Source organism: Typopeltis vanoorti, chromosome 13, assembly GCF_054136105.1.
Source record: "Typopeltis vanoorti isolate ZY-2024b chromosome 13, IOZ_Tvanoo_1.0, whole genome shotgun sequence".
Taxonomy (NCBI): Eukaryota; Metazoa; Arthropoda; class Arachnida; order Uropygi; family Thelyphonidae; genus Typopeltis; species Typopeltis vanoorti.
This window is the reverse complement of record NC_143561.1, coordinates 49,392,803-49,405,294: the sequence shown is the minus strand read 5'-3', so window position 1 is coordinate 49,405,294 and position 12,492 is coordinate 49,392,803. Positions and strand designations below refer to the sequence as shown.

General features: G+C 36.1%; 1 protein-coding gene across 1 annotated transcript in view; it reads right to left on the bottom strand.

Moving 5' to 3' along the window:
* Nucleotides 1–12,492, bottom strand: part of LOC150100135 (glutamate receptor 1-like) — a 227,060-nt gene that overhangs the window by 205,337 nt on the left and 9,231 nt on the right. The window contains exon 2 of the mRNA XM_090402506.1: nucleotides 4,404–4,553. Within this exon, the coding sequence (XP_090258632.1) occupies nucleotides 4,404–4,553 (150 nt within the window). The remainder of the gene's footprint in view (nucleotides 1–4,403; nucleotides 4,554–12,492) is intronic.

Sequence of the window (12,492 nt, the reverse complement as noted above, 5' to 3'; positions counted from 1 at the left end):
AACAAAGAAAAAAAATCATTGCCGAAACATGACTGAGTTTCAGGCTCTACGCCACATTTTAGGCATACTTAATTTACATTGTCCCACGTTTCCTTTCCCAGGATAATAAACTACACTCAAAGTAAGACTCGTGAAGGTCACTCATCACATTCTCTTCCAAGAGCCGTAAGTTGTCATTCTGAATATTGTTCCTGTCATCATGATATCATTAATTTCAATTTTAATCGCGTCTGGTGGCGATCTCTGTTTAATTCCAGGTAGTTTATGCGCTAATTAAAGCTACTGGATAATGAGAATGATAATAATAACTGCCAGTATCCAGAAAGTTAATTAGATTACACCATAGATGTTTCAGACCTCTCGTTAAGAACAGACTGTAATTTCTCACGGCTTATGTAATGTACTCTTATAATTAAGAAATTATTGCAAGTTTCTGAAAATAAATTAGATAGAAGCAGATATTTATTCATTATACTGTATATAAAGATCAACGTAAACTACATACGTACTCGTATATATTCTAAGTAAATATTGCAGATGTCAAAAAATCAAATAACAAATGTATTTTTATCGTTTGGTGTCGCTACCAGACTATGACTGAAATTAAAATAACATTAGAAGTGTTGCATTTATAAATAATTATAAATGAAAATGTGTTTTTCGTTTTGGTAACATGTTTTATTTTTAATAATTATAAATGTTGATTGCTTTTATAGTCAATCAAGTTTGTTTAACATAGCGAATATTCGGCTACATGGTTGTACTGTGCCCAAAATTTTGAGTGTTTTTGTTGTCTAATATAATAATAGTATAAAAAATATATATCCGCGAAAATATTTATTCCCAAACGGAGTAATTAATAAAAAAAAAAAAAATTTAATTTCAATAATCTGAATAAAGAATACTTAGATATTTTCGATAATATTGAAATGGTAACACATTAAATATTATGATGCATGCAAATAGCAGTAAATGTTCATGGTTAATAATGAAAACAAAATGGAATAAGAAATTATATAATTCAAGTGCATTTTAAATAATGACTAATAAAGCATAACATGTTAAAATCTTTGATTTTAATGGTGTTAGGTATATTTTTTTTCCGGCGTCTTGATATTCACTCAAGTCAAGATCACTCGAAGTTTTTAGGATATTGGATCGGTTCTGGTGTAGACGTATGTTCATCAGACTATCATATTATGGTCTAAGTTCTACATTTTACAACTGGTTCTTCTACTTCTCTGTCTGGTCGCTTGCTATGTCATGGTAGACAGTTTCCCTCAGATTTCTCCATCAATGCAAGAGTATTCCGAGGACTGTACTTCCTCCTATACATAAATAACCCACTCCGACTTTAAATCTTATACATGGGTTTGCTGATCATATTACACTCCATTTCTCTTCATTTGATAGACCTTGTAGTTCTCAATTATTTGAATCTTCAACACTTTTCGTAGCCAATGCCTTAAACTCTGATCTAATGGTCGTTTTTCTGTGAGAAAGAATAAAATTCTGAAATACTATGAAAATTGACCCTTGTCTTATTCCTTGCAAGGATTTCATTCCACCGTTTACTGTGGTCCTTACCATTCAATGTCCAGCATCAAAACCTCACTAACTGCCATCTTTTTCTGTTGTTTGGAACATTTTCCGTAATAGTCGCCGTAGCGCAATTGGAAGAACAGCGGAACATTGCGCCCTTCGATTGGAAAAGACCTGGGGTTCGATTCTCGTCGTGACAAGGGGAATCCTTATATGGGAATTTTCAGTTGAAGGTGAGTTATCCGATCTCATATGGTGGTAGCAGGGTTTTTTCTCCCGGAAACTCGGGTTTTTCATCCCTCGTACAGACAAATCGGCCTTCAGAACACACGCAATTTACAGACAAAAATTACTACTGTTGGTGATGGGCGATAGATGGCGTTGATGGTAGTAGTGTCGTAGTTGGAGAATTAAGTAGCAGTGGAGAGGATTAGATGTATTTAGCGAAGTAGAGTAGTATGTGCCCTCCCACGATGAGTCCTTGGACTCCCTGGAGGTGTCACGTAATAATAATAATAATAATAATAATAATAATATTGTCTTCCTCAAAGCTACCGTCAGCTGTTCAAGAAATATGACAGTAGATTTCTTCTTGTTACCCACACACTACATTGATTTACTGTAGATTTTGCTAACTTTTATGTGTGGGTTTGATATTAAAAAAATTAAATTAAATTTTAATAGTAGTATTCGTAGAGTATCTTAAAAGACATCGGAGCTTTTCTTAGATCATTTCATCCATATTCACATTCTTTATTCTCATATTGCACATATCATCCGTGTGTCTACCATTTCATTTTTACAGGACGGTAACAAAATTACTCGCAACAATATTTCAAAAATCTTATTTCCTTCTTCAGTTTCAAGTATGCATATACCAGCAACTGAATCAGATACCTTTATGCAGATATACGTAAAAGTCACTTACGCAGCGTATGTGCAAAATACTTGGTGATGTGCGTCACATGTTCTAGACAAGTACATGTATTTAAAAATGCTGCTGGTCAGCAACTCGTACATACACATACCAGTATTGCTGTTAATCTCGCTGCGATCGTGCTTCATTTTTTCCCCTTTTTTCCCCCTTCTCCCGATGTGGTACTTTTATCTGTTTGACATATAACAATAAATACCGAATATAATACAGTGATGTTATTATAAAGTTTATAGGCCTTACATTTTACATCTAAATTTGTAATAAAGTATTATAATTAAATTCAGACTTACCGGTACTTGTACCAAGTAATTTTCGAGAGAAACAAATTTAAATCAATCGAATAAGTAAATAAAGCAGTGATGGAAAGTCATTATGCTATGCTGGCTGTCTGTCCTTTTAGTCAGAGCATACATTTAAGTGGGGACTTTTTTCAGCTCATTGTTGTGACGACAGGTCAGGGGTGGGGTGGAGGGGAATACAATCCTTATAGACAGCGGATGCTGACAAGTTGTTCCAAATTAGTAGCAAGAGTCTAAAAAAAAAAATGACGGTACATTCGTAACACAGTAAGTCGGACGATGAGACATTTACTGGTTTGTTAGACAGAATTCGAATTGCGTGTAGATCTCAAGGATCCATATGAGCGATTTTTGACTGAAGACGAGAGTTAACGGTCCCCTAGATTGCTGACAGAATTTTCCCTTCCGAAAACTCGGAGTTTACATCTCACAAAAAACACAAACCGGCCAGAGAACACATTTAACAACATATACAGTTGTTTTACTGTACTAGGTTAAACAACTTCAGACCATTACACGTCTAGCACCAAAATTCGTAGGCGGGATGATGCAGTTGGACACATTGCCATGGTTAATATTTGGTTTACGTGCAGCTTAGCGTCTGTAGAAACTAGAAACTGTACAACTCTTTAAGTAGTTGCCGACTACAACTTGAATCCTTGAAGACTTTGAACTTCCTATTCAGCATTTCAACATTTTGATTGCCGTATCACCTTTCCCAAATTTCGATCGGCTCATATGTGACCTACATTTGATTTTTTGGTAATGCAGTCTTTGCTGATGAGAGAAATGGATTGGACACTGATGTGGCATCCTATGGCAACTCCTCTTTCGAAGATCGTGTTCTATGCGTGCCCCTTGATAGTATCCCGATGGATACTGTCGAACAATAACCGGTCTGTTCGCTTTAAATAGCAGTAGACTACGTGTCACGACAAGATATATATATAAAATATTGAAAAAAAATTTTAGAACACCCTCGTGTTAATGTGCTATAGATTAATAAACTTTCATAAGTGAGAGTCACGTAAAAAATGAAAAGATATTAAAATTTATATACGCCTACTCTAATAAATGAGTAGAAGAGATGATTTGGGTGTACATGAAACCATTTAAACGACTTTCATCTATCCTAGAAAATATGCAGAAATCGGTTGAAAAACATATGTTTATAAGAGATCAAACTATCAATGACATAGTCAGGTACAAGCATTCCATCATCCATTGTCGAATTCTATGATCCCGTTTAGCACTTGCATGATGCTGTTCTCCCAACCACCGAAATGGGACGATGGCTATCACTGTTAATTGGGAATTGCAAAAAAACATTAATCAAATTAAACATTTTCCTAAATAAACAATCCTAGACATCCCACTGACGCGTACATTGTTAAGACAATTGCATAGTTAAATGTTGGCATCTTTTAATATAAATTCAGCGCCAAAACGATGTTGCATTTGTATATCTGTGTCCATTGGATGCCACTGACTTAAGAGTTTGATAGTTCATTTACATATTCCAAATAGATTAGCTTTTATTGCGATTTATTTATTCTTTTGATAATAATTCTAAGTGATACAACTTATCGAATAGTTATACTTCTGTATTCATTTTATAATCTTACCTGCTTGGCTGAGTTGAAGAGAGTCTATGTATCTCTCGATAACCGGTTCCAGGGTTACTTGAGGTGAAATAGTATTGTTATTGCTGTGGGCCCAGAACGCATACCTCAATGCAGTTAAGGAAGCTTCCGTGTCTGGATTGAAAACAGCACCTACATAAAATAGATTTCAAATTTTATTTTCCGATTCTTGGAAAAAATAACTACAGACTTTGCTAGAATCATAAAGGCTTCTTTTTAATTAGACACAACTGAAATAAGGACCTCGTATTATTACTTTATTTGACATCAAAATGGTAAAGAATCGTACACTTTTTTCCCACTGGCTAGGAAAGTGAGTTCTACTTAACAAGAAATTACTGCACCCAACTCTGGAGTATTGTAGTAAAATGGCGACAAAACATTTTTACTTGTATATGGGAATATTGAACTTCTGTTATTGAGTTATCCACACGAGTATAGTTCCCAGTAATGAGACCTCTGTAAAGGTCGAAATCTATCTATATAGTGATCCTACCCATAATGCAGCATTTTAAACTTTTTTTTTTTACTTTTAAATATTTTAAACGAAGTGAATGTGGCGTTCACTATGATGCACCTCTATATGCAATTAAGCCTATCATGACGATTTTTCACGTACAAACTTTTGTTTGTGACACTTGAGTAAAATGAGGTAGAGGATTGTGACATGCCTTTTCCGTTGTTTCGAATAAAAAATCAGACTGAGATTCAGTAGAGAGCAGGGGCGGCTCGTGCATAGGCACTGAGGAACTACAGCACTCCCGATTTTTCTCGATATATAAATATATTTATTAATTTATTTATATTTGGTTGCAATATTTAATTTTATCATCAACAATCTTATACAATTCTCTTATTTTGTATTAAAAATAATAAAAAAATCCATCATGTAGCACTTAGGAGTGCGAAGGACGCTAGCAGCACTGTGTTTACCACAGTGTCATATTGCTACGCGCGCAAGCATATGCACGTCATAGTTAGATGCGAGCTTTTTTAGGGTAATGTGGCACTGTCCGTCGCGTAGTTCCACTGTTGTTTATATGCAGTTTGCGCCAGTAGTGTTCGTAGTGCTTATCGTGTTTACTCCGTCTCTTTAAATATTTAGACATTACAATTAAAGACATAGCATTTGTTATAGTTTTTATTTTAGAACATTATTGGGGTTATTGACAATTATGATCTCAGAATTTTTAAGTAATTTTGAATTATACTAAACTATATAATTTTATCGATAATAAACAGTATTTTTTCATATTTAATTTTTTTTTAATTTTTACCATAATTTTGGTATTTTATCCAAACACGTATACGCTGTACTTACAGTGTGTATGTATATTTCGAAAGTTGCAGCACTCCACGATTTCAAGCCACGAGCCGCCACTGGTATAGAGATCATTGTAAATGTGTTCTTAAACTTATCGATCGTGCATAAATATAGCCATTGCCATCAGGGTACATTGTAAGATGGATTTGATTCACATCTTTATAATTATGTTATCTGGTACAATAGGAGAGAATATATACGAATCATGTGATTCCATTATTCATTCTTCTCTCTCTCTCTGTATGGATAATCATAAATTACAACTGAAATTACAATGCATGTATAATAATTCCTATCCACAAAAAATTGAAACCTACAATACATTAAAACCGGGGTAAAGTTTTGCACACACACACACACACACACACACACACACACACACACACAAGAATCCCTTCTTTCAGACCAAAGACTTTAGACGTCCAATATATGCAAAGCGATGTCATCATCGATTTAAACACCTCATTTAAGCTATTTTCTAAATCTACATTATGCATTAAGATAATCAACCACCCGAAGAGACTCCCACAGAACATTCATGCGCCAACAGTGGGATCCATACGGATAGTCTTTTTCGTTATTCACTCAATCACCCATGACTCATTTATCTGCAGCAGTCCAACTTTTACTCATTAACCGCCCACTACAGACTTATTTTTCTAATTTACGAAAACGAGTGTACTACGGGATACTATTTGAATGTATCAGTGCGAACATAAGGACTATAGCATCTAATGTCCACTGTTCGCTTTTCGTAGAATGAACTGCTAGTAACGTATCAACTTGTTTACTATTGCCAATAAAAATGAATTCTGTATATTCCATTCTTAATATCAGAAAGTCATCTGTAGTAAAATAATAAATAAATAAATACGCTAAACTAAAATAACTCGAATCTCTTTGTACGTTTTGATTGCATTTTTTCCCTTATTTTTTTCAGAGCGAATTCAAACAAGAAGTTGTAAACTTGGTTAAACTTCTAATTTCTCTAAACCTAGGTTAATTTTAAGATTTTTACTATTTTATTTTTATTTAAGTAATTAAGTTATTCAGGATTTCTCATTATAAACATTTATAAAGAGAAGATTGAATATTTTCTTGTTAGCGAATTGCAACAAAAGTGAAGATCTATTTTAGCAATATTTTCTGTTGATAGTTTAGTTTTCGTCTGATTTGAGAATGGTGGCAAACATCCCATCCCATCCCATTACCTCTTCCCTTTCATATTAGGCTCAATGGCCTGTCACGGCCAATAAATTGGGTGCGCGTTCTGCTGGTCAGTTTGCCTGTTTTTTAAGATGAAAAACCCTTCCACCACCACCCCCGTATAAGACTAACTCACTTTCAGTTTGAAAGCTCTAATAAAGGCTCTTCTTGTCCTATCATTCTAACTCAGATTTTTCCAACCGAAGGGCATCGTATATATCGACTGAGCTACGGAGGTTCTATGATGCCAAACATAAATTTTGTAAATCAATTTAAAAAAAAACAACTCTTTATATTTAGTAAGACGGAAACAAATATTTTTATTTATCTATTCATTGGTAACATGTAACGCTGCGAACATGAAACTAATGTCTCAAACCAGGCGTCCAAAAGGTACCAAGCCTCCTGGACCACTTGAGGCAACAATAATAAAAACACAACTCAAAAAATTCCATGCCGGCTCGATCGTCGCCCGGAATAACAAGGATCGCGTTGCTTGTTTGGAAGGAGGGCAAGCTTCGAAAAATATGTTACAGTCCCCTAAACAACACTCTCTCAATATTTGTTCCATAAACATAGAAGGAGCATCTAAATCTAAAGCCGAAGTCATTGGAAAAATAGCCAAAGACAAAATGACTGATGTCCTGGCTCTCTAGGAAACCCATATACCTGACACAGCTCTCAATAGACTAAAGATCCCAGGATTATTGTCTTATAACTTATTTGTCTTATAACTTCCATCCCAAGCATGGAAATCTACATCCAGCCTAGTCTCAAGGACATAACCCAACGCGTGTCTGAAGCAGAATACTCCATAGGTATTAAACTTCAAAATACCACCATCTACAACGTCTACAAACCACCATCGCAATCCTGCCCTGACCAGATGGACCGACAGCCACCGCACCCTGCTATTTATGTTGGTGACTTCAACTCTCATCACATCATGTGGGGCTATTCCTCTAACAACCAGGATGGTGATAATCTAGTTAACTGGATGGATACATATAACCTATATTTGATCTATGAGATGACGCCAAGCAAGAAAGCACTCTTCACTCAGCCAGATGGAACAGAACTTACACCCCTGATTTGTACATAGTCTTTAAAGACTCTGAAGACCACCCCTCTGTCAACAACCAGAACCATCCTCAACAGATTCCCTAACAGCCAACATTGTCCTACACTAACAGAGACAGGTACATCAATCTCAATCATCAGTGGAACACCAATCGCTAGATGGAAACTTCGCAAATCCAACTGGAATATATTTGAAAAGCAAATTGAGCAAATCATTAAATAAATACCACCCACCCCTAATTGCTGTCCCAGATTTGTTAAACTAATCAAAACTGCAGCCAAAGCTTCTATTCCTAGAGGCTACATCCCATACTGGAGTAGGGATACCGAGGAACGTTTAGCCAAATATGAAAAAAACTGAAGACCCAACTATTGCTAAGGACCTCATAGCAACGCTTGACAAAAACAGAAAAGAAAGATGGATCTCAACCATTCATGAACTTGACTTCACCAAATCTAGCCAGAAAAGGGTCACTTCTGAAAAGATTAGGGAGGGGCAGAACCACATCATCTGAAGATGGCCTTATCATAAGATACAGAACAACTTTCCAGCTTTTGAATCCATTCTCTCCAACAGAAAGATCCGGGTCTATATTGGTAGAAAAAAGAGCAAGCCCAGATTCCTCCACAGCGGTCTTTCACAGGGCCCTGCGTTATCCCCTTTACTATTTAACATCTACACGTCTGACTTATCACATACCAGCTCAAGCAAATACAGTATGTATACGCCGATGATCTCGCTATCCTACGCCAGTCTACCCCCTTTGCCAACCTGGAAACAACCTTGAACACAGACCTGAACATCCTAGAGGTATACTTCAAGCAGTGGTGCCTGAAGCCAAACCCAACAAAAACTGTGTCCACAGCATTCCACCTGAACAATGCAGAGGCGAATCGACACCTCAACCTCTCTTTCTGTGACAAAATGGTAGAACATGAGCCCACCTGAAATACCTTGGAGTGAGCCTGGAAAGAAGCCTAACCTATAAAAGGCACATCACCAACCTGTCCAACAAAGTTAAAATGAGAAATAATATCATCTCACGGCTTGCTGGAACAACCTGGTGTTGTAGTGCTGATGTCTTAAAGTCGTCTGCACTAGCCCTCACATTCTCTGCAGCAGAATGCTGTGCCCCTGTCTGGGAAAGAAGTGCACCCACTAACATTATACACACACAGCCAAACTCTGCCATGCGCACAATTAGTGGGACATTGAGAAGCATCCCCTCTCTCCTGGCTGCCTGTCCTATCTAGCATTGCTCTATCAAATATACGGAGGAGACAAGCCTCGATTAAAGTAGTTAATAAAGTAATGAGCAACCCACTCCTGCTCCTGAACCGGGCTCTCATAAGTTCACCTTATATTCGCCTAAAATCACGAAACACTTTCTGGTCCATGGACGAACTCTCTTCAGTTGCCTTACCATCAACACTTGACATGTGAAGAAAATAATCTTCCAATAATGGTTTTCTGGTGAAGATCCCTGTGCTCCGCAGCCTGGTTTTTGCAGTTTCCTTGGAAGATTTGGTCATCTATCAACAGGATCAGAACTAACCAGGGCAGATGTGGCTACCTACTGCATAAATCGAGACTATCAGACCACCCCTGTTGCGACTGTTCCTCTGTGGCCCAGACGATCACTCATATTGTGAATGACTGCACAAGGCGCCAATTTCATGGTGGTGGTGGTGGCCTCCAGAACATCCATGCGATGACAGATGAGACCCTGGATTGGCTTTCTGGTCTGAACATTGACCTGTAGCTGCTTTTGCCATGAGAATAAATAAATGTCCTATCATTCTAACTCAGATTTTTCCAACCGAAGGGTATCGTCTATATCGACTGAGCTACGGAGGTTCTATGAAGGCAAACATGAATTTTGTAAATCACGTTAAAAAAAGCAACTCTTTATATTTAGTAAGGCATAAACAAATATTTTGAGAAATCTGTATATTCGCTTTATTCGATGAGGTAAAGTTCGCTAGCTAATCCTGTATAAATTTTATTTATAAATAAAATATCTGATAATATAATAATGCACAACAGACTCCTAAACGATCTATAGCCTTGTTTAGAAAACTGACTGACAGATTCAATCTGGATAGATAAGCTTCATGTAACATTTAAATATATAAAATAAAATAAAAGGTGAAAGCAGTTTTATTCCACTTTTCTCATTTTTTCTCGTTTCTCATTATTATCTTCCTCAGATAAGCTCTACAAAGCTTTGAGGAAGAAATCAGAAATGCCTCCCAAAGAAACAATTATGATTATTTATTGTGTATATGTAAATAGGTTGTATAAAAATAAGCTATGTTATTGATACTAAAAAAAAATGTACATTTATATTAAACAAAAATCACTGTACAGTACTCTATATTTTGTACTGAACAGAAATTGTAATAGTATGCTTTATTGTATATATATGTAAATACCCTGTATGATGATAAACAAAATGTTATTACAGTTAAAAAATTATTGATATTAAACACATTTATATATTATTCATATGAATGATCATATTATGTATGTATATGATTATATTTTGTCAAACTTTGAAAAAAAAAAACTTTAAATTTCAACATGCAATGTTACAGTTTACATTGCAACTAACTTTAACAATAGTATATGTTATTATGGTATTATAATTGTTACTAATAATACATGAATTATCCTGTTATAGCATTTGCACATTATGCAAATTATAATGATATTAATTAGAAATTGTTCTTGAATCACATGAAAGAAAATGTAATATCATTGCTTAAATTTTATATCATATGTATGCAATCTATCTGAGACTAAATAAAGTATTAAACTATTATTTAAAAACAATAAAATAAAAAAGAGACTTCCAGGGAGTCAGGAACTCATTGAAGGATGCCACATACTGCACGCATCAGCTATCATACTTATTCTAAAATTCATTCACACTGCTTGCACTCACAACATCCAATAGCAATCCATTCCAATCACGCACCACTCTATGAGAGAAATATCTAGATCACCACTGTTTCAGCGGCATTCATTCTCAGCTTCCAAGGAAGCTGTCGCGTCTTTCTCCACCCTCAATAAAAGGAAAAATTCCATCAACTGAAATGCGGTATGGCCTTTTTAGAAGTTTGTTGTCTCAATCATATCGCCCCCTTTTCCACCTATTTGCTAGTGTCTGCAGTCTACAAATTCTCAGTCCGTTTTCATAATCAGTATTCTACATCCTGATATCATTTTTAACACTATTTCCACTGTCAGAATCATAACGGACACCAGAAGAATAGACCTACACACACAACAGTTCAAGTGAGGTCTTATCAATGCCTTGCAAAGAGACAAAATAACCGCATCTTAACATGTTAAAGTACGTTTCAGCATTGCAATTATCTTTCGAGTTGTATTTGCAATCTTTGCTACACGTCCTCTGAACTTCAACTTGCTACCTACTAACACTCCAAAATTCAATCCCTAGCCTGATCAGTTTCTTCTGGCATAATCCCACTAATATAATACGACATTGGATATCTAATCATCCCAAAGTGCATGACTACACTTACTGATTGAAGAAAAAAAACATTCATTTTCCCATTCCTACAATTCTAGCCTATTCAAGTCATTCTGCGAGTACTGCATATCAGCAGCATTCTTGATTAACCTACCTGTCTTTGCATCATCAGCAAATAACTACGTCGCTTGTCAAATCCTTCCCAATATCCTTAATGTATAGATTGAATAACAGTGGACCAAGCACTGATCCTTGTGGTACACCACTGGTTACCTAAAATCATGCAGACTCACATCCCTCCCATGCCACTTTTTTGATATCTGTCAGTCAGATATCAAAAAAGTGGCAAAATCCAAAAGTATCATGGTGCATCCATTCCCCTTGTCTAGTTCAATGTTAACATTATTATAATGTGAGCAAGTTGCTAAAACATGATCTTCCCTTAATAAAGCCCATGCTGTTCATTGCAAAGCAGAGATTCACTGCCAACCCATTTCTGAATGCAAGTCCTAAGCAATTTTTAAAAAATCTTCACAACCACTCCTAACATGCTGATTGGTCGGCAGTTGGATACATCGATCTTTGCACCACCCTTGTGCAATGGGATCACCATACATTCTTTCCATTCCTGCGGAATCTTCTCTTTCTGAGACTCGTATTAAACATCCTGGTCAAAGGAATGGCCAGTTCAGCTGAACACTCTTTTAGCACCTGTAGTAATTCCCATCAGCCCCTATTGCTGAATTCTTATTCAGTTGTGCAACAGCTCATACTTCCTCTTCCTACATCTGAGTTTCATCCAGTAAAGATGTAACTGTGAACTCAATGTTGCATACACCAGGTTGATAACTTTCAGCAAAATGAGCATTCATTAATTGAACAACCTCTTCTGCATTTGTCACCCTCAACACCATCTGCATTCAGTAGAGCTTTTCTTTCATATTCATAAGACATCCCTTTT